Source organism: Athene cunicularia (genome assembly GCF_003259725.1).
Source record: "Athene cunicularia isolate RWA chromosome 8 unlocalized genomic scaffold, athCun1 chr8_part1, whole genome shotgun sequence".
NCBI lineage: Eukaryota > Metazoa > Chordata > Aves > Strigiformes > Strigidae > Athene > Athene cunicularia.
Genome location: NW_020799109.1, coordinates 30,087,885 through 30,110,048, shown reverse-complemented (window position 1 = coordinate 30,110,048; position 22,164 = coordinate 30,087,885). Strand labels below are relative to the sequence as shown.

General features: G+C 37.6%; 1 protein-coding gene across 7 annotated transcripts in view; it reads left to right on the top strand.

The window, feature by feature from the left end:
* The first annotated feature begins 5,053 nt into the window (after positions 1–5,053).
* Positions 5,054–22,164, top strand: part of CEP350 (centrosomal protein 350) — a 65,604-nt gene continuing 48,493 nt past the window's right edge. For 4 of the 7 annotated variants that reach the window (XM_026853392.1, XM_026853389.1, XM_026853391.1 and 1 more), the window contains exons 1-10: positions 5,054–5,135; positions 6,757–6,800; positions 7,470–7,584; positions 8,352–8,484; positions 10,553–11,169; positions 11,699–11,809; positions 15,544–15,657; positions 18,650–18,793; positions 19,605–20,260; positions 20,919–21,040. In XM_026853392.1, coding sequence (XP_026709193.1) covers positions 5,060–5,135; positions 6,757–6,800; positions 7,470–7,584; positions 8,352–8,484; positions 10,553–11,169; positions 11,699–11,809; positions 15,544–15,657; positions 18,650–18,793; positions 19,605–20,260; positions 20,919–21,040 — 2,132 coding nt within the window. In that variant the 5' untranslated portion in view covers positions 5,054–5,059. The remainder of the gene's footprint in view (positions 5,136–6,756; positions 6,801–7,469; positions 7,585–8,351; positions 8,485–10,552; positions 11,170–11,698; positions 11,810–15,543; positions 15,658–18,649; positions 18,794–19,604; positions 20,261–20,918; positions 21,041–22,164) is intronic. The other 3 variants (XM_026853390.1, XM_026853386.1, XM_026853388.1) reach the window with 2 other exon arrangements.

Genomic DNA, 22,164 nt, shown 5'->3' with positions numbered 1-22,164 from the left:
TTCAATTATTTGTACAGGGAAACTTAAAATTTTTTTGTAAACGTGAAAAACATCCCTAAAACCTTTTATTTGTCTCTGTGCCCATTTCCCCCACGGACAAGTCTCACTGTGTGAGGTGTGAGCGCGGTGGGACACACTGGAGTAGGGCGTACAGACTCCAGTGGTATCTTCACAGGTTAAGAAAGTGGTGAAGGGAACGGTTCCCCTTTTCCCCAGTCCCACTCACTCTACTCGAGGTAAAGGCAATAGCAGCTTCAAGCACTTGTTCCTGGGGAACAACTGTAGATGATGATACATGACAGCAGCTAGTACAGGACTGGGACTGATCTGTCTGTTCCTCAGTGTTTCCATTCCTTTTCATTCTGCTTGTACAGAGCTTGTAGCTTATGGTATGACGTAGCTAAGACTTATAAAGTAAAAAAACAAGAAAGCTACTTTCAGACCTTACCAGATTCCTAGTCTACTTCACTTTACCACACAATCCCTTTGACTTTCTGCCTGAATAGGGCAAGAGAGACCAAAACCTAAAGAAAAGATGGCTGCTTTTATTGCTACTGCTGCCTTCTTGTAGCTTAAACTCTGTGAATTGTTGGCCTCATGCGCTGTATACCCAGTTTGTAGCAAAACCTGCCCCTTTGGGGATTAAACATTTACGAATATCCCATAGAAGTTAATATTATTAATTTGCTTCTTTCCCCACTCTTAGCAAAGTTTCATCTTTTCTCTTCTGGTATGTCTTGTGTTTTTATAAGAAAGTCTTAAGGAATACTGTTCCCTCTGCATACTGTTTTTTTGTTTTTTTTTTTTTCACATAACCACTAAAGATTAGTGAACATAACAGTGGGTCATCTCTCACTCACATTCTCTGCCTTCTCTGAATCTCTATGATTCAGTTTCCTCTCCTATTTCCTTGTTTTAGTGCCATGAGTTCTGTGTTTTCTCTTTTCTTACTAAGGTTGTGCTACTAAGAAAAAAATCATACTGAGAGTGCGTGAAAAACTTTACAATTGGACCAATGTATCGGTTTCTTTTCTTCCTTTCTGCTGTTCTCTGTGCTGATTCTTAAAAAGTTCTCCCTCCTTTCTCCCTTCACTCCCTTTTTATATCCTGCTTCTCTTACCACTTTTCTTTCTTTTTCCCAGCCCTGTTTTTCATGTCTTGACACTTTTATGTACCTTTGCTAAGCATATTCTACTTTCATATTTCCCATTCATTTTGAAATGCTTTCCTCTTACTATGTTGATTTGTTATTTTGTTATCTGTTGTACCTTTCATTGCCATCCTTGGTATGTTTGCTAGTAAATGTAATGCTGGTTTCTCTCTCTTTTTTTTTTTTTTTTTTTTTTTTACAATTTTTCTGGTGTCTTCTCATGTGCTTTCGGATCTGCCAGTTCTCTTCAGTGTCTTCCCATAGGAACAGCATAGGAGAGAGTGGTTGACATGCCCTGTGTCTGTCCATCCCCAGTTTATTCCAGGAGTTTGGAATATATCCTTCCCTTGCTAGTTTCCTCTTAAGTCCTTATCTGCGGTGCCTTCTCTTGTGTACTTCTTTTTACTTGGACAAATGAGTAAAGAATGACATGGGCACTTGATGTGGGATTGAAATTTTAGAACACAATGGTGTTTGTACCTTAGCTAAGATACGAGGCAAACCAGCCTCGAATGGACCTGTGTAGGATGTCTGTGTCCTCTAGTGAACAACCAAATAACCAGGAGATCAGTTCTGCTGAGTCTGCACTCTTCCACATTTTTTTTCAACAAACTTTTAAGATCCTCATAGCCTTATCTAACCTGCAGATAACCTCTTGTCATCACTACTGTCTCTTCCGAAGTTCTTTGGCATTTCATCTGTTCAGCTCAATCTCTTTGTTGAAGCTCTGTATTAAATAGTGGTGGATCATTTAGTGTAGAAAAAAAAATATGGGAAGCAGTCATTTCAGAACGTGATTTTTACAATGTGTTTCTTAAAGTTGTTCATGGGACATTGAGACAACTTCTGTATTGATGTAAAATGTATGTTAAAAACATTTAAACTGCCTTTGTGTAATTTTTTTTTAGTTTGGTATTATTCTCTGATCAATATTAATTTCAGTGTATTTCAGTGTTTAACCGGTCCACTACCCTGCATGCAAATCCTATAAATAGACATGGCAACTGTGTCTTGATTTATTTCTTTTTCCCCCCCTAGCTGTACTCTTGATAGCATTGAAGTGTCTTCTCTGTCTGGTTTAAGGTCTTGCAGACAGGGTATTGAATTATGCAAGTACTTGGTTTTTGTAGTGTGCTGTTTATTCAATAGAAAGAGGCTATTTTAGTAATCTGTAGGAATTCAAAGGCTGTTGGGAATCAACATCATTTGTAGGTAGGTTTTGAAAAACTGATAACTTTCTCCCACCCTACCAAAGGAGGGACATCTAAACCCCAAACCCTTATAGTTACGAAGATTACATTGCAAGTGAAAACTACTGCAGTGTTGCCTTCCTGAAACTGTAGTCAGGTCCAGAATGCTCAGTTCTGACATGTCTTTTTTTCCAGAGAGCAGCAACCTGAGTTAAGCAAAACTGCTCGGGGGATCTCAGCTGACTGCACTGAAGCCAGTAAGAGTCATATTGTACGCTTGGAGCTGGCACTGGAGGTATTTGCTAAGAGAAAGAAATACAGCAGGATGCTTTGTGATTACTTCCCAACTTGTGCAGGAAGGAGGAGAGGCCGAGTGGCCTTTTATAGAGGGGTGTCATATACTTTTGAACCAAGGCATTGAGACAGAATTACTGACCATTAACGATCATCAGCACATAACTGTCAGTTACTTGTGAGAAAACCTTAGTTCTACAAATGTGTTCACTGTGTTTGACTTGTGCTCTGTTCAGGTCAGTTAAAGGATTGACAGCTTTTACTTGAGTGTCAGGATGAAAGATATAAGAAGCAATTTTAGGCTTTTTTAAATTAATCTCGTTCTTTTCACAGGGACTTAGGGAATACAGAGTATATTAAAATACTATATTCACAGGACATCATAAAATAAACAGTAGAGATTTTTTTATGTACATTAACAAGAACAATTCTAGTCTCTCATATCCTAGTAATTCTAAAGATAAGAATAAATCCCAAGCAATTACATGGAGAGACACTTAATCCCTTAAGAAGTGGTTGCTTGTCCAAAAGTTCTCTTATGCTAAATTTACCTATTGAGTAGGTTTTGTTATATTTGAGTTTGGGTAAGAAATTCATAATGGTATGAGATGATGTTTTCAGTGGCTCTCAGATTGGCTCTTTATGGAAAATTTCCCCCATTTTTATTAATATTTGTTTCTACATTTCTAGCACAACTCTGCTTCAGTGATGGAGAAGATCAATTAAGATGGTTTCCAGGGCAGGGCAGTGTTACAATTTACAGCACGACTGATTTGAGGCACAAAGCTGCGATTCTGCATGAATGAGCTCTGCAGCACCTGTCCTAGAAGCAGAATTTTCTAACTTTGCTTGACTCACTACCCATGACTAGATACTTAAAAAACAAAACATCTCTCACTTCTTTCTAGAATTTCTGCATTATTGTGGACTTCACTAATGTGTGTGTATGCGTGTTTTTCTGTACCTATGTATATGAGCTCACATACCTTTTCCACACTCTTTAAAACACTTACTAGAATTCTTTAAAGAAAGTCAGAAATAAAGATCTTTTGAAAACCTGCGTTCTTACTATTGATAGCCTTTCTTGGGGCATAACAACAGTTTTGTGGGATAACTTACTGCCATAAATAATAGCTATATGGCTGAATGTGAGGACCAAACTTCTCTGTTGGTCACTGTGAGTATCCTTAAAACCATGTATGATAAAAATCCTTGTCACAAAATATACAGGCAATGATCTGCTCCAGTAAGTAGTACACAATGTTAATTTTGTGGGGTGTTTAGTCACCTTTTATCAGAAGAATTACCTTTATATTTAAATTATCTTTATATTTGAATGGCCTTTTATGTGGCACACTATGTAGGGAAATGAAAGCAAAAGAAATTTTCAGAAAATAAGAAAAAATATATCTGGGCATGCCTGAGAGAAGAGAGAGGAAAATGTGCCTTTATGATTCTTTCAGAGGTCCAGAACTTCCCGTATGAATTCTGTGGTCACCTAATTTTTTCTTTCCATAACAGAAACGTCCTCAGTCTGTTGTGCAGATGGCTCAGTGAGCACATGCTGCCATAGGTACTCCTTGGTGAGAGGGTTGCAGCAGTACTGACTAATCATTCTTGGTGGCTGTATGAGCTCCTCTTAGATCTCTGAAACTTAATAGCACTTCTTTAAAGTCTGCTACAGCTTTATGTATGACAGCCCATCTTTTGCAATGAAAGTAACGAGAAATAATTATTTGCATAAATTACCTGCCTTTTCAAAATTATCTCTCCTCATTGAGTAGCTTTTTTTTTCTCCTTTATTAAAAACTCCTTTGGTAATAGTGACTGCTTGGTTTGTTACTCAGAGTTCACCTTTTTAGATTCACTCAGAGTCATGCCTTTGAACTTCAGAGGAAGACAACGGCATCTCCAGTCCTGTCTTTTCCTGGGTGTAGTGTCCTGCTGCACAGTTCTGTTCTGCCTTTTCTTTTAACAGGGATGAGTGACACATTCAGGCAGAGTTGGGTAGTTTTGCTAAACATTTATAGGTTCAAGCCATGCAGTGCTGCCCCTATTAGCCTTTACTGTGCAGTATTTCAGTGTGGTCATCTTCAGACTTGCTGGGATACTTAGTAATAAGACCTAAATTGCGTGACCTCTGGGTTTGCTTTCATCGAGTTCACTCTTCTTTGTAACAGATAAGAAAAACAACAAAACCCTCTTTATTGACAGAATTATGTGGTTTATGAAAAGCTGCAAGCAAATGCATTTATAATTTGGTGCTGCTTTTCTGATCTTGTTCATGATGCAAGTTTGAAATCATCATATGAGCTGAACATTCATCACAGTGATCAAGGTTATGTTCTCTTTAGCGTAAGATACATTTGTTCTTGCTTTATACCTCTTTGATTTTTATGTGACTATTTTTTGTAGATAAATTGACATGATGTGGAGCAACAAGTCAAATGAGGTTCCTCTACAAAATACGAGGCATAACCAAAACAAGGATTCTACCAGAGGTATGGATTTTCTGTTTTATTGCCTTTAGATGATATTTTATCATGAGTTGTTTGAAACTTTAGGCAGTTTTTGTAGAAAGCATTCTTCATTCTCAATTTGGAAGCTAAGACCCTGTGTTATATGTCTTCCTTTTTGCAGAGGTAGCAGTTTCATACTCTTATTTGCAGAGTATTCACTGATCTGCATTAGAAATTGCCAGCGTATGATATGGTTGCCAAGATGGCACAGAGACAGATTTTTTTGAGTGCTGTAGAGGAGGAGTAGTGCAGGAACAGAAACTGCGAACTGTAGGCTCTTGAAAGAAATGATGGGGAGGCAGTTGCTCCTGACTCTTGCTCAGTTCCAAAGTGGTAAAAAGCTAGACACTTGAATAGCAGCAGTACATCACCCTAAGGTGACTTGCAGCACTTTTGTCTCCCTGAACTGGAGAAACCCTGTTAGCTTTTGGTTGTCATGATTACTCTAATTTAGGAAAGGGGGTGGTGGTGTGGAAATTACAGTTCCTCTGAGGAAGAAAGCTCTAGTCTGTAGAGCAGCTGAGTTGCATGCTAAGTCTGTGACTCAAGATCAGTTTTATGATATCCGCTATGACCAAACTGAAGTCCAGAAGTTATTCTGAAAGCAGAGACAGATTATCATTTTATCTGCAGGAGGACATTATTGTTGTTTCCTGTGATATGTTCAGTTTCTTTTAAAATTACATACCTTGTAAAACTGAGGTATTCTTTAGACATGAAGCACAGTCTTGTGAAGTCAAAGTAAAGTTATTTATGCTATTTCCTTAACTCTTCCTTTGTGTTGTTGCATCTTACCTGAAAAGAAATTGGCAGGTTTTTTACAATAAGGATTTTTAAAAAAAAACCCACAAACCACCAACTTTCTAATACTACTACTCTTCATGGTTCTGATGCACATTAAGGTTTTGGATGTTGCATTGTGTAAAACATTAGATTAGAAGAAAACCATTAGAAACCAAAAGAAGAGGGGAACTGAGGAAGTAAATATTTTTAGAGGAAAATATTATTGCATCCTACTGAACTGGATCATGCACAGAGCACATGCTATCTGTTAGATGAAAAAAGATGAAGTTGATTAGTGCCTTCTGCTTGTTCTTCGCAAATATTGCTTCTATTTTATTTGTAGGGTGTACAGTTTAAAAAGATTACTATTCAAAATTCACGTGTTCAAAGCTTGATTTTTTTTTTTTGAGTAGAGTCTTTTGGTGATCATGTATTCATGTTTAGATTATTAAAGAAGAAAATGGAAGGCAAAAAAAGTGAACTATAGTATAATGGAAAAATATAAGATATTTGTTTTGGGATAGATAACTAGTTTTATTTTGTCTTCTAAACATCTTCTGTGACGTGTGGTAGATTTGATTTCAAGTGTAATAATGCATTCAACCTAACTTAGTGAGCTTATTAAATTTTACGTTAGATATATTATTGCTCTGTTGAGCCTTGACTGATAATAGCCTCATAGAAGAGATTTACAGGTTAGGACTGAGTCATTAAAAGAACTTGATTAGTGAACCCATGAAAATTGTTTTGAAGCAACATTTTATTTCATTGTTTTCCATGTACTAATGAGAAATTTATTTCTTTGTTTCTGCCCTGTAAGATCTAACTGCAGCATGGGCTACTTTTTCTCAGACTAAGGCTGCTGTAAGTACTGATTTATTTTTCTTTCTTACTCTTTTTAAAATTTGTTAACAGCTGCAAAGGCTTTAACGAAAGTATTATTTTGCTCAGTGACTGTCTGTTAAACAAGTTGAAAATAAGGCAAGCAGTATATGCACACTGAACATCTTAGACAAAGTTTCCCACACACAGTAGAAGAAATTTTTGCTACAGCAGACTTAGGAGTGTAGTAATACCTGCTAAATCTTGAGTGTAATACTACTGTTTAAGACAGTGGCGACTTCTCATTTTTTTGAAATCAAAAAAATAGCTCCCTTGCTTACTCAAAGTAGTCAAACTGGGACAACACCAGTGTATTTCATAAAAACCAGTTTATTTAATAATTTTACATCTTTGAGCATTGGAATTGCTGTCTTTTTGTGGGAATTTAACTTATCGCACAAGCTTCTAAAACCTGACTTCAGTGAAGCCAGACAGCTTTTTTTTTTTTTTTTTCAATTCAGCTCTTTCCTATAACCTTGTCCCTCCTTTTTTTAATAGCTGAGCATTAGTGTGGGATTTTACATGTAGAATCTTGTATTATTCAGTTTTATTCTTTACGAAAATAATGAAAAATCTGTCGCATTGAAGGAAAAAAAATGGAGCTTAAAAATCAAAACCAATTTTCTAATTTGCATTATCTTCACATTCTAGCTACGTCATATAGAAAATAAATTGGAAATAGCTCCCACCAGCACGGCTGTATTTGATTCTGTCATGGATGCCAAGAAGCCCTCTACTAGCACTAGCAGGAAATTAATCAGAAAAGGTTTGTATTATTGAGGACATAGCGTGTGAGGCAGGGTGAAGCCCCTGCATTCTGGGAAAATTTGGTTCCTCCTCGCTTCCCTCAAGTTGCCACCTGCTAGTGATCTTTATTCATGAAACTCATTTGCCAAGGAGAAACTAAAGTTTTCTTCCCTTGGCTTAAGAAGGAAAGTGTGCTATCATAGTCACTTGGTTAGAGGGAGTGATAGGACTTCCCCCACTCTGTGAGTGAGCAATGCTTATCCCATTCTGATACCATGTTTTTGAGGAGGTTTTGGATAACAGTTGCATAAACCTGTGTTTATACTGGACTAACTGTTTATGTTTTTTTAATGTTTGTCAACTGTTACAACCCGATAAAATTCTAAATGTGATTCTTCCTTTATTTCATTTAAGGAATTAATTCATCTGCCTGTAAGGAATAAGCCCTTGTTTTAAATACCATTTAGAGCATTCTGGTAGTGTGCCACTGGAGAAAGACAGATCGACCTCTAGTGGCAACACAGTCAACTTTCACAGATTTAATTGCTTATAATTAAAGTTCAGGCATTATTATCTCTCTTTAAATATGATCATTGGTTCAAGCACTTACCACCTTGCTCCGAGTTGTTGAAATCAGCTTGTTGAAAAAGAGAAGAAAGTACTTTAAATGCTATTTTGGAGTGCTGCTTGAACCCAAGAAAAACTGTATTCTTAATTGTTCAGCCCCAAGAACTTTTTTTTTCTGGAGAGATAGGTACATAGAAGATTCTTTGGTTTCTACTTCAGCTTCCCGGTCCTCCAGCCAAAATAAATCAAGCAAGGAGAAGTCCTCACGCAGCCCTCTTCGAGCGACCACTCTTGAAAGCAATGTGAAAAAAAGCAATCGTGTGGAATTTCGTGAACCATTGGCTTCACACAGGTTAGTGCTGGGACAATACACGATTAAAGAAAAATATGCTAAGATCAGAATTAAGCTAATAGTGATGTTTTTAACAACTGCTCAAAAACTGATTTGTTTCCTCCCCTCACCCATCCACATTAACAGCATGTGGCATTAGACAAAAGTATCCAGTGCTTTTTAAAAAATGTTACAAATTTAGTTTTTGTTCAGTGAGTATGAGTTTAAAGTCAAACGTGTTGAAATGGGGCCAGATCATCAAGTTGATGTGGCTGTGGCCTCAGTTGGCTGATAGATTTGATAGGTATTTGGTTTCAGTCATAAGGACCAAAAAGAGTATTTCCTCATGCTTTTCCATCCCTGTTTCATTAGTTCTTCAGCACATGTTCCCAAATGTATTACCATAAGACAGTAGAGCAAGAACATCTAGTGGTAAAGATGCATTCTGTTATTGTGTGTGTGAGAAACTCAGGTGAGAACAACTGTATCAAGGAGAGAAAGTGGCACAGAATAATGCAGACCATGGAACATGGTGGGGTGTGAGGAATGAAGGAAAATACAGAAAATCTGGTTTTCCTAGACTATGTTAAATACTTTCAAAAAGAAAGAACCTTCAGCAGAAATAAACTAGTTATAAATTGTTGTAGTATCAGAGCCTACAAAACTTTTGCCATAACTCTTTCAGTTCCTCGTGTTTTATAAGCAGTGTGTGTTCTTTGCACAGGCATCCCTGATGAATAGCTTGGTTGGGTTGGTAATAGTTTTTTATTGGATTCTTACACATACTTTGCATTTTTTTCTAAATCAGGGGTTCTCAATCTTACCTTCACCACGGACCCCCTTTAAATACCTTTTGTGTCCACAGACCACCAAGACTTAATTCAAGATTTAAAGCACTAGACTGCATCAGATATTTATTTCATTTTTTTCATGAAGCATCTTCAAATTTGGAGACAAGGGGCAATAAATTAATCTGCTGATGCAGACGTTCCTATTATAATATCTTTATTGCAGTGATTCTATAGGAATTTAAAATAATAGCATCAACACTGTTCTTGCTCAGATGGCCCATTTCATGCTATTTTAGTGTGCTAATTCAGAATTTGATGCCATTTTTTACATTAAAATTTGACAATAAGTTTTTACAATTCTTCTCACCTCCCTCCTTGTTTCTCTGTGTCCAGTCACCATATATTGTTGTTTACGGGTCCAGGCTTGATTTATTCTGTGCAATTAAGCCACTCAATTTTTATGTTGATTGATAATGACTGCTACACCATATAACAGGAGTGTACTACTAGAGAAAGAGAGATAGATGATTTCACAAGTACCATGTTATGAGCTGGCTTAAATGGGTTATTTAAACATACTTGCTGAAGAAGCAAGCCAGGTAGATTGGGTGCTGGATTTTCACATCTTCAGCACCTCATCAGTAAAAATATTAAATATATTTTTTTTCCTAACAATAATGTACCATGACTTTATTAAAATATACAGTGTTTTTCTGTGGAAAAAATGCTGAGAGATCCTTATTTTGAATTTCTAAGCTCTCAGTAAGCTTTACATTTGTTGCAATACAGCCAGTTCACTCTGAAGTTCTTGTCAGGGGCTTGCCTTTTTATGCTCAAATACAGGGAAGGGTTTTCGGCGGCAATGAATTTTTTTCTCAGCTAATGAATGTGCTGTTGAGGAGCGGTGCATGTGTGCGTTGCTTTGTTTTAGAGAATATATATTAATTATGCTTCTCAATTTTTACACTTGGTTTTTATTTGAAGCCTTTTTAAACTGAAGAGCGACATTACTGCTTGCTGATTTCCTATATGCCCTAATTTCAGCTCTTCAACTTTATATATAGTCCTGTTCAGAGTGTGAGTGCAGAAAATGAAATTTTGAACAGAAACCTCTTTCAGTTTTGTCAGACTTGCACTATTAGATGTGTGGTGATCAAATTTTAAAAGAACTTGCCTTTAAAGTGGATACAAGGTATAGGAAGTTATTCTTTTAATGGATGAACATGTTCATTGCCTGGTTGGGAGATCCTACAGTTGTATTTCTGATAGTGACTTGTTTTATCCTTCTATTACATCAGGGATACATATAATTCTCTGTTTTATCACAGTTCTAGCCAACTTGAGGCCAAGCAACTGCTGTCTAGTTTGGACTTCAGCGGAGCAGAAGGGAAGACTGAAGTAACAGGACATACGATACATGACCAAGAGGAGCGGGATCTACACAGCAGAGATTTTGAAAGCCCATGTTCTTCTGCTGCAGATGAGACTGTTGTTAGATATTTGAATGACCGACCAGCAATTGATGCCTTGCAGAATAATGAGGCATTTCTTAAGGTTGCAATATCTTCAAGGCTGGAAGAGGAAAAAACTAGTGGCTCCAGAGGAGACGAGAGTAGCACTAAAACTCCTCAGAGTAACATGTCCCAGGACAGTGAACTGAAAGTGTCTTCCCCTTCTGTCACGAGTACCTCTAGTGCTCATAGGCTGGAAATCTTAAAACGGCAGCAGCATGATGCTAAGTTGGAGAAGCTGAAGGAGCGGATTCGGAAGCAGTGGGAGCATTCTGAAGAGCTAGGTGGCAGAGGACAGCACTCAGGATATGCCGAGCAACCTGTCATGATCACAAATGTGGAGAATGCGGTGACTCCTAAAGTCAGGAAAGTGGCACCTGCACCTGCTGCTCCATCATACAGAGGTACGGGGGTGCAGTATCTCTCCCTGTTGATTATACATGGTGAAAGAGCAGAGTTTAATTCATTGAGCAACATGTCAAGGCATGGACAGGACTCATAATTGTGTTTGAGCAATATGGGACTGGGTAGCATGGTTTGATCACAGATATGGACAAAGGAGAGAAGAAATTCTTGCCAGCTGACAGAAATGGATTCTTTTGAAATTCTTCCTGTGTCTTCTTACAAATTACTGTAAAAAAGAAGTTCGCTCTATTAACGTTTGGGTTAATTTCATTTTTTTTTATGGTCACAGAGCTTAGTGACATTGTATTGATTGAGAGAGCCTTTCACATTTTTAATAATTTTTTCTTCACCCAGTCCACTGTTTTTCAACTGTGAGCAAGTGGCAGACTGGTATATTGCTTTCTTCTAATTTAAGCATTAGAAATTCAAGTAGTTTCTTACTTGGTAGTTTCCCACCCCTTCCACTTTGAAAAAGCTTTATTTACATTTTACACTGTTATTTTAAACGCTTAAATTGTTTACTTTCAGGTTTCAATCCTCCTGAAACAAATATTCGCACTCTGGATGGAAAGATCTGGCGTGAGGAAGAATTTCACATTAGTCGGGAGCTGTATAGAGATATAGCCCTCCAGTTAACAGGTGAGACAAACTGCACACATTAAGCCACACAACCTTCTCTTAAGAGGTAGAGAGATTTATTTTGTGCAAGTCTACAAAGTCATGGAAACAAAAAATTGAAGCAATGAGTGTTAAACATATTGGACCTCTCTCCACAGGAGGAGTAACTCATTGAATACTAAAATGGAAAAAATAATCCTTCTTCCCATTCTTTCATTAAAATAGTTTTAATAGAAAAAAAATCCTGAAAAGAATCAAATGATGAATTTTCTTTGAAATAGGAGTTTTAAAAAAAGTCTTCCTTAGGACAATTTTTGTTTACTTTTGTAACAGCTTTATACATGTTTGCATGAATGAATACAATGTCCTGTTTAAAGGGACAAAACCAAACAACTTTTTGGTTTTGATAAAACCTGTATTATCTAATGGGAACAATTCTGATATTTTTTTTGATCTTTAACACCATTAAAGTCATTTTGTGCACTGTATGTTGAAGCCTGAATTCTACTGCCTTCAGTATAGTGTTAACAAATTGTCAGATGGAAGTTGCTTTAGGAATTGTTAGGGGATTAGGTAGAATATATAAAGGGGAGATGGGGGCATCTGCAGTGGAAACTCTCTGGGAATGCTTATTTAAAATGCATTAGGTGGCCTGCAGGAAAAGGGCTGTGCCTTCAGATGTGTGTGGTGGGAATGAGATTATATTGCATTAGGTTGGTTTAATATCTCTGAACTTGGAGAACTTTAGTACTTTATGTCAGAATAATACAAGTCATCTTGAAGTTCTTGGGGAAATTTATGTCCTATAGATTTGTACACATGGACTTTTTTAGAGGTCTTCCCTGGATTCCCTGAGAAGGAGACCAGAAGAAAGTTTAAGAAACCTTTTAAATAATATAAATTTTATTTCCTCTACAACTCTTTTGCTTTCGTTATTGTAAGGCTTAAATAAGATACAAGAGGGGAGACTGTGTAACTTTGCAGTGGTACATTAACAGAATATTACCATTGGGGTTTATTCCACGTGAAGGTGTAGGAGAGACTGTTGAATGCTAAAAGCTTAGAAAACTGCTACTCATTCCTCTTTGCATAATGATCTTTCAAAAACATTAAATATTATTGTTGCAAAATGGCAACACGGGAAAAAAAGATCTTTTTTAGGTAATGAGCTCATTTAGCAACACAGTATTCTGATGCTTAAAACTACGAGCAAAGATGATTTAAAAAATCCTGTATTGACAGTTACACTGCCAGAAGACCAAAACAGTAATACATGCTTTATGTTTTCCAGTGTTCTGCTCCAAGACCCAGTCTTCATTAATTTTTCACTCTGGAAATCTCTAGTACTATTGGCAGCTCTTTCTTCTGGGTGATCTAGGGTAGGATGCCCAAGTGTGCTTTTTGATTTGCTAGGCTGGCCACAGTAGAGTAAGGTTGAATTGCTTTTGACTGACTGAGTTGCGGGAGGAGATCAGATTAATAAAAAGGAAGGGAATGGAAGATTAAAAAATCCCCTGAGAACCTCTAGTTTTGCAGCGTAAGAGCTTGCATATTAAGAATAACTTTTCTTGCTGGTCAAAACATTTAAGACCAGAGGAAAATGCGATGAGATTGTAAGCCTGTATGTGTCTTTGTATGCTGATAGTATAGTGGCTGGTATGGAAATTATTAGACTTCAGTTTTCTTTTGCTTGTACAGCTTGACAAGGTACTGAGGAATCCTTCTGGAATCACTCAAAAGTTCAGAAAGAAGAATCACTTCTTTTCAGTAAAATTATTCAGCATCAGTCCATGAAAGTAATGCTAAGTTTCTAGAGACTTTTAATCTACACTAGCATTTATTTTTTTAATTTTTACAAGCATAATATAAATGATTCATGAGCTCTTTATAGAAATCCAGATTTTTTTTTTTAAAGTTTTGTTGAAGAGGTTCTATTAAAAAGGCATTTGGATCATGCATGTGTTCAGTGGAGTTCTGCCTACAAAAGGGAGGAGCTGTGTGTGTGTTCATCCATACTATCCTGATGCCATGTGTAGAACAGCTGTTGTGGAACGTGTCTCCTTTCTGACCTGGAAAGATTATACTGAATAGCTGGTTTCGAGTAATCAAATGCTGGTGCTGTACATAATATATACTGTAAATGTATTTTTAGGTTGTTGGATTATCTATTCATGTGTTAATTCTGTATTAAAGTTACAGCATATGGAGTTTTGGGTGTGTACAGTCAGTTGTATCAAAACTGTTCCATGCTCTCTAGTGCTAAAACAAGCTTTAAGATCTCCAGTATCTACAGAAGCCTTGTTCTTTACTGCAACGAGATTTTTACATGTGAGTGTAGACCGCAGAGGATGTCTTTATTTTCATTTAGCAGTTAGGCTAAAGGATGTTGTATGGACCCCAAGCTTCCAATAATTCTGTCTTAAAGGTGTTCAGGATTGGCTGTACTAGAACAAAATTGCTGTAATATCAATAGAGTGAGTGGGAAGCAGCCTGCACTTTCCTGGTATCAGGAAGCAACTGTTTGTCACTGAAAATGGTGAGGAGGCAAGCTAGATTTCTGCAAAAGCAGTCACTGAGGCCTCTGGTACTTGATTCTGTCTTCCCTGCGCTTGTTGTCAGCCTCAAAGATGACTGGAAAATCTGTAAGGGAAGGATATTAAGGGGGAGAAAGACTCTTAAAATTCCATTCCCACATACTTTAATATGACTTGTTGTTCTGTCTGTGGTACTTGCTATAGGCATCCGTTGGAGAGTGGATTCAGCTGAAATGAGGGGCTGTAAAAGTTAGTATTGGCATCTAAATAAAGCTTCAGATGTATCTTTGGAGAAGGTTGCATCCTGATTGTTTTAGGTTGTCTGATCACATTCTTTATAGAAGAGGAACAGGAAAACAGTGATAATAGTGGCCATGGAGTTCCTTATCTACAGTTCACTTTTGGGATTAAGAAAATAAAATCTTCAAGGCTTGTAAACTAAAGTGCTTTAACAAATCTTTGAAAATGTCTGTGTAGCCTGCTGATACTGAAGACACAGTTTGCCTGTCCTTGAGAAAAGCTTGTCTCTGCTGTGTACCTTGGGCAGCTGGGAAGCCCATTCAGTGGGCTGGTGATTGAGCCACATCTCAGGTCTCCTTTTTGTTCTCTATGAAAACATGATAAAATGTGACTTTCTCTTTGGTAAGTGTTCTTGGCATCTCTAAAGCCTATGTAAATAAGGGCTGAAGTGATATAGAATAGTTCTGCATCACTGAGTGAATTCTGTGACAAGTTTTGCAGAAAGCAAAGCATACCGGTATCCTGTCTTTCATGCTACTGCATGGAGGCAATGAGTGCTGTCATGTGTTAATGTGGAAGCAGCAGCCTGTGTGTTACAGGAGTGAAGGAACTACGTGTTCCTGTGGAACATAAATACTATAAAATATCTGTAGTTGAAGAGAACCAACAATTGTTCCTGTCAAGCTGTCAACATTTCATTTAAAGTTGAAAATGAACTTTGTAAACGTGTATTATGGTGTTGCTGTGGCTTTGCTGCTCTCCATTGAGTAGGTAAACAGTGTTTGATTAAACATTTTCATGCTATGAGCTTTTTAAAATGCTGGACTGGGAGTAATTGATCTCAACGTGTAATCTGGGAGACTCAGTGAATTCTGTTGTGTTTTTCTGAGTTCCATTTTTTCAAGGTAAATGTTGAAGAAAGCTTGTTATTCTATGTTCTTTCCTGTGGGATATCACTTAACAGCTTTTGTTTGTTTTTAGAGGACTCAACGGTGAAAGGAAAACCTACTGAGAGAAACAAAGAGAAAAAAGCACCCAGACCAGTGCGGAAAGTGCAAAAACTGACACGGTTGTCAAGTCCAGAGTCCAAACAAGGTGACTAGCTCTACTGTAGAGGGAAGATTTTCGCATGTCCTTTAGAGAGGAGTTTTATCTCAAGAAGTAAAGAAAAATTAAAGCACATTGCATTCAAAGTCTTCTCAGATGTGCAACAATGCTGTTGTAGTATGTTTGTAGATTATACTGCATTGAGGATGTGTATGTTTTTGTTGTTGGTTGGCTGTATAGGCTTTGTTTATTTGAACACTTGCTGTGTTCACCTTATGGAAGCTGCTGAAGAGTGTGCATTTCTTCGGGGTGGGGCAGTGTCTTTAGGTATCTGTCAGACCAACACAGACAAAAAGCAGCAGTTCTGAATCCTGCTCTGTTTTACTTGTGTTGAAGCTGATCAGTGCCTGACCTGTAGCTCAGTGAATAATGCTGAGAGGAGGAATGGAGATGATATCAAAATCAGTCAGCAGGACTTGCTGAGTTGCCCTCAACTTGAATTGAGGGGTTGTACTGAAAGCTGTTCCCCTGTAGGATTTCTCAGCAGGGGAGCAGAGAACAGGATGTTTTTTTGGCTCTTCTCTGGCTGTTCTATATCCTGTGTCAAGTTGTTGCTGTCCTGCACCTTCAGTTCTAGCTTGGCACATTCCTCACTTTTTTTAGTTAGTGAAAGAATGCAAAAACACATTCCCTAACAAGTCTCACAAATCTTGATATTTATAAAGGAATGTTTATTTCTCTTACCAATTAAGAATTTTTATATGTTGTCTGACATTTCTACTATTCAGAGAGGATGATGTGAGCAAGTTACTGTAAACTAGTGTCTGATAGTAGAAAATGAGATTAACTACATGTGGAATAATGTTAGTGCTTCTTAGTTTTCCATTAATGTTAATCTTTAATATTGTGCATAGCAAAAAAATTAGGAAGACTTCCACATCTGCTTTGTGTTTAATTTTCATACAAAGTAAGTAGTTATGGCTGCAATCACATTTTATTTTTCTTTAAATACATGTGATGTTAGGCATCTCTTTGCACCTCTTAAGGTTTTACATTTCTCCTTACGTACAGTAGCCCATAATTGGTAAATGCTTTGTTGAAGAAAAAAAACTGCTGTAAAAAATTATTATAAAGGGTTTTTTTAGAGAGTGACTATGTGCTTCTGTATGCTGTAAATCATGAAGCAGCATGTGAGTATTTTGTGGTAATGAGTGCTGATACATGACAGGTAGGGATTTGCTCCTTCCTATGCTGATCAATTTGTACTTCAGGAGCTATACTAAGCTAACAACATATTTGTGCCAGTTCCAAGTGAGGGAGGAGCACAGAGATTGCTGCAGGTTTTAATGGCAGTGGTTATTCTCTGTAATGGATTAAATGTGAGGAGAATGATGGCCTCAAGTCCCTATGAGAACAGAACCAGTTCTAAGCGGCATATCCCTGATGGTCTGTCCTCCAGTCATAGCAATGAGAAGCTGCTTGACATAGCCAAAGCTATAAATAGCCACAGCTCATGTTCCGCTCTGCTAGCGTGTTTTAGTTCAAACAGCTGACTTAAAATGGAAGATGAGACTTTACACTGCTTTTTAAAATGCATGTAGAAGCAATTGAGAAGACCAAGTTCGGCAAGAGAACCCCTTTGCCTGATATGTCTGTTTCAAAGCAGCTTGTAGTGACATGTTTCAAGTGACAGATTTATAAAATACTTGGATAATTTACAGTGCAATCAAGGAGTACTGTTAGCAAACGAATGAATAGTGGGCTACAGACTTCTGACTGAACAGATTTCCTCCTTCTGGTTTAAAATAACAAAAATTTTAAAAAGGGGAGTGGGAACTGAGGACTGGGGTTGTCAACGCACTATTGGTCTGCTGTCCTGACTTTCACTGGAAGTTGCTTTGGTACCAGGTCTTCAGAGCCCTGTAGCAGGGCCCAAAGTACAATCTCTTTTTGTCTGTGGTGTGTTCATGCACCAGTGTCTGGGTTTGTTTAGGCAGTGCTCTTAGAGGTAGAAACTGCAACTGGATGGTTAGGGATCGACTGCAAATTGGGTGTTCAAGTTAGGTACTTCTCTAGCAATAAAATACTCCTGAATTCGGTCTGAATTAGGTTATTAATACTCTTATTTTTTATATGTGGAGCTTTTGCCAAAGCTCTTTAAGGTAATTAATTTTTAAATTTACTATTAATAATAATTGCAATAAAAATATTAATAAATATAATTAGTGGGATGAAAGGTGAGTTGACTGAATGTAGCATTTAATCTAACCGATATTAAAGATGCCACTGTACCCAGTTTTTATCACTAAATGATGAGTAGGATGATAAAATAATACTAATAACATTTTGATTGGGTTTCTGTCTGCTTCAATGGAGTCTGTTCTTGAATTAAGTATCAGTTAATAGGGTTTATCTTAATTATTTTCAGTCATGGTACAGAAGTTCCAGTTAGAGGACCAGAGTTAGTACTAGCATAGAAAAACTGCTGCTCGGTACTTTTTAACCTCCTCAGAAGACACCTATCTCAACAATTAATTATCCTTAAAAATCTCTTAAAGTGTTTTTTGCTAGATATCAGCTAATACTCATTTAATATGAAAATAAATAATTGATTTCCCACCTTAATTTTTGTTCTTATTACATTTGCTCTTACATTTTAGATCCTGTTCTTTTTTCTTATTTTCCTTATTTAAGTAGAGATGAACAGCTTCTTTTCAGACCTGCAGAAGTATTTCCCTCTCCCCCAGTAACACTTGCTTATATGTTTTAGATCTGTGTAACCATTTTTTCTTTTTTAAATTATTTTTTTAGGGCTTTAATGTGCTACATCATGTTTTGGGTTTTTACATTGGTTTATGTGTAGGCATGAAGCACTGATAGTTGTGTGATTCAGCTGTTGAGTGATTTCATGGTACATCGCTGCAGCTGTACCACTTATGCAGAACTAAATGGTATAGTAATGATTAACAGTTGCAATAAATACTTTTTTGGTAAGTTAGAAAATCCATCTGGTGCCTGACTTTTATTATTTATTGTGCAGGTGGAAACTATGTAATAAGTACATCTTCCTGGCGGGAGGGACAAAAGCTAGTAAAAAAGATACTGGGACCAGCTCCCAGAACAGAACAGGACAGAAGAGCTGTATCTAGTGACCGAACAGGACGAGAGAGAGCTGTTAAGTCTGGTAAGTTGTACTCTGATCACTGGATGCTTAGTATTTTACTTTATTATATAACACTGCTATATATAACTCTGAGATAGAGTGTATTCAGTTTCTTATTAAAATAACTCCCCTATTTTGACCTACAATTCGAGTGGGGAGAATTTTGCTCACCTCTATGGTTGGGATGCATAACCTCTCTTCCTGGGTGGCTTATGAACTTTTCTTGGTGTCATGGGAAGCCTGCCCCTGCACGTGTGACTTGCGGGGCAGTACATGCTGCAGAGGTGCTCAGGAGCTCTGGAGAAGGTGGGAAATAGGTTGCAACCCCAACAAAAAGATCACCTGCAATCTGTCTTTGCCTTTTGAAGCTAGTGGGAAAGGAATGGATAGCAGTGGTCCACAGGTCAGATTCATTTTCCAGATGTGTTGCATGAATACATAAGCTGTGGTTGGGCATCCCTGTTTTGCAGGAATTATGTTTTTTCCAGATGCTATATAACATCATCCGTGTGCATCATAGATCGTCACTGATGCCTCTACCATCCCTTTTCAGAATTTACCCAGAATCTCAGACAGGGCAAGTAAGGGATGGTGATAGCTGCTGTGCTGCTTATGCCTGTGAGGTCGTGGGACAGGTTAGAGTATAAAGGGTGTGAACTCAGTCTAAGCAAAGACCACTATATTCAGACTAGGCACTGAACAAAGCAAATGCACATTTTCAGTGAGTTCTGCACTCCTCCCTCATCTTCACTTTTGCAGCTGTTTCAGTGATAGCATGTAATTTCCCAAATTTGATTTTTACCTGAAATACTTGACAAGTCTTACTCTTTAGCAGGCTGTATTGGAAGGACAGGCTCAGATTCTAGACTGGATGTTACCTGTAAAACCTCTTCAAGAAGTTCTGAAAGGTCAAGAAGTAAAGTACGATCTGAGAATAATCTGAAGAAACTGCAAGTAGCTCTTCCAGCTGATAACCAAGAAGATCATGCCTCTGTAAATAAGGACTTCCTGCCTGTGGAGATACGTGGAATCCTCGATGACTTGCAGTTGGATTCCATGAGTACAAAGCAAGAGAAAGATGTGGAAACACAAAATCAGAAATCTATTTTGCCTACTCAAAATGCCAGGAGCCACAGTCCAACCAAAAGGAAACCGGACAAGACAGCTGCCAGTGAGGAGCCTCAGGTGATCTCTAAAAAACGTCACTATGATACAGATGAGGTTCGTCAGTACATCATCAGGCAGCAAGAGGAGAGGAAGAAGAAGCAGAATGAAGAGAAGAAAGCACAAAAGGAGGCAACAGAACAGAAGAACAAAAGACTCCAAGAGCTCTACAGAAAGCAGAAGGAGGCTCTTACTAAAGTGAAAAATGTGCCTCCTCCTGAGCCTTCAGCAGCCAAACGGTTACAGGAAACCTATTCTAAACTATTGCTCGAACACACGTTTTTAGAAGAGCTGCCTGAGCTGCCTACAGTGCAGGAAACACAGGTATAGCTGATTCACCAACTTAATGTGTTGCAGGTGTTTGCAGGAATAGGAGGTCATGTGTTTAGGAAAGTCATGACTTGTCCTGATGCGGTTATAGGTTAAGAGAAAACATAAAAAGAAAACTGTAGCTTTTGCTTAAACATTGTTTTTTTTTACCTGGAGCATCCTTGCTAGTAGCTGCTTTTTGGCACAGCAAAAACTACTAGAAAGGTGAATGGAAGTCATCTTTCTGTTTATTAGAAGCAGAATTTTGGATATTAGCTAACAGCAGCTCTAAATGTTGTTTCTTAAGAAAACAGTAAACATTAGTCAAAATGTGAATTGAAGAGCTTTGAAGTTGTTTTCAGTCAGTGGACAAACTTCATCAGTGAGTTGTTTGCTAATCAGAAACTGAATATGAAAATTAATATATGGTAAAAGACTAATACCAATTTGATGTGTTGAGCTGAACAGTTTGGTGTATGAGCAAAGTTTTTTTCACAGCACATTCTGCTGAGACAAAACCATAAATGTCTTGTGTTTTTTAAGTCTTACTGTGGTAGGAAAGATGTGATACTACACCAAGAAATGTAAGCCTTTTCAATTTTAATGAGACAAGAGCTTCTAAACTCCTGCAGACTTTTGAAAATGCATTTTTATGGTTGTCTTCATTTTTTAGCCCAGACCTGGTTATCAACCATCTGGGGAATCTGACAAAGAAAACAAGGCTCAGGAGCGTCCTCCTAGTGCATCTTCCAGTAGTGACATGTCACTTTCCGAACCGCAGCAGCCGCTACTGAGGTGAGCCATTGTAGGTCTTTTGAGAGAGAGAGGAAAACACTCTTGTCTTTATGGCAATTATAACGTTTCCTCGTGGTTAAGAGGAAGCTGTTGCCAGAAAACATAAAAAATTTTGGTTGTGGGTATTTATGAGTCTGTAAATAAAGTGAATGGTGGTTGCTGTTGATCTTCTGCTGACATCAAGAGGATATAATTTTCATAGTGGGAGACTATTTCCTCTGTGATTGCCATTGGGTAAAAGAAGCTGATCATATGAATATGTTTGATTTTTCTTACTTGATTTGTTCAGTGTTTCTATTTAATCTACTCTCTTGGATTCAGGCCTTTAGTTACTGTGTCTACCAAAAGCTTCTGCTTCTGCTTGGAACTAGGCTTTTCCTGTTTCCTTTCATGCCATTTTCCCCATTTTTAATTGTTCAGTGTATTATCAAAGTTTTTCTTACTGTAAGTCAAAGTGCCCAACCAAACACTTATATTTAAGGAACTAAACCCCATAAAGTTTATCGTATATTCTTAGTATCCCTCTTGTGCAAGTGTGTCTTCATTTTTAATTACATAATGAATGTCTGCCTCTTAAACGTATACTTGTTTCATTATCTGTACCTTAAGTTGGTCAAATCCATGCTGATTTTGTAAATTGTGAGACCTGTTTCCTTTCTGGAAAAGTTCAAGGAAGTGCTAGGAATGCTGTGTAGTATTGTGTATAGAACAGGCTGCTAAACCATATAGTAGTAAATACTGTTAGAGTAACATTGTAAGGAAAAATATGTTCATACTAATAGTAGGGGAGAGATGAGACTTAAAAAGCTGTATAAGGTATTTGGAGAACTTCATAGTAAGCAGAGAAGCATCTTTTTTAATGAGAGACTTTCTAGATTCCCTAGTATTCAGAATCTGTGCAAGTGATATTAGTGAAGGAGGTTCTCTACATAGCTCCTGTCATGCAAGTGGGAGCTATCTGGAAATAAAAATATGTCTTACAGAACTGTAAACGTCCTTGTATTTCCAGTCTTCCTTTTTTCTAAATGTTCTTCATGCCTACTCTAAGTGGCAGCTTCAGTGAAACATGGGCTGGGTTCAACTATATGGGGAAGGCTGGGGCTAAACAATTCAGAGCGGGGGGT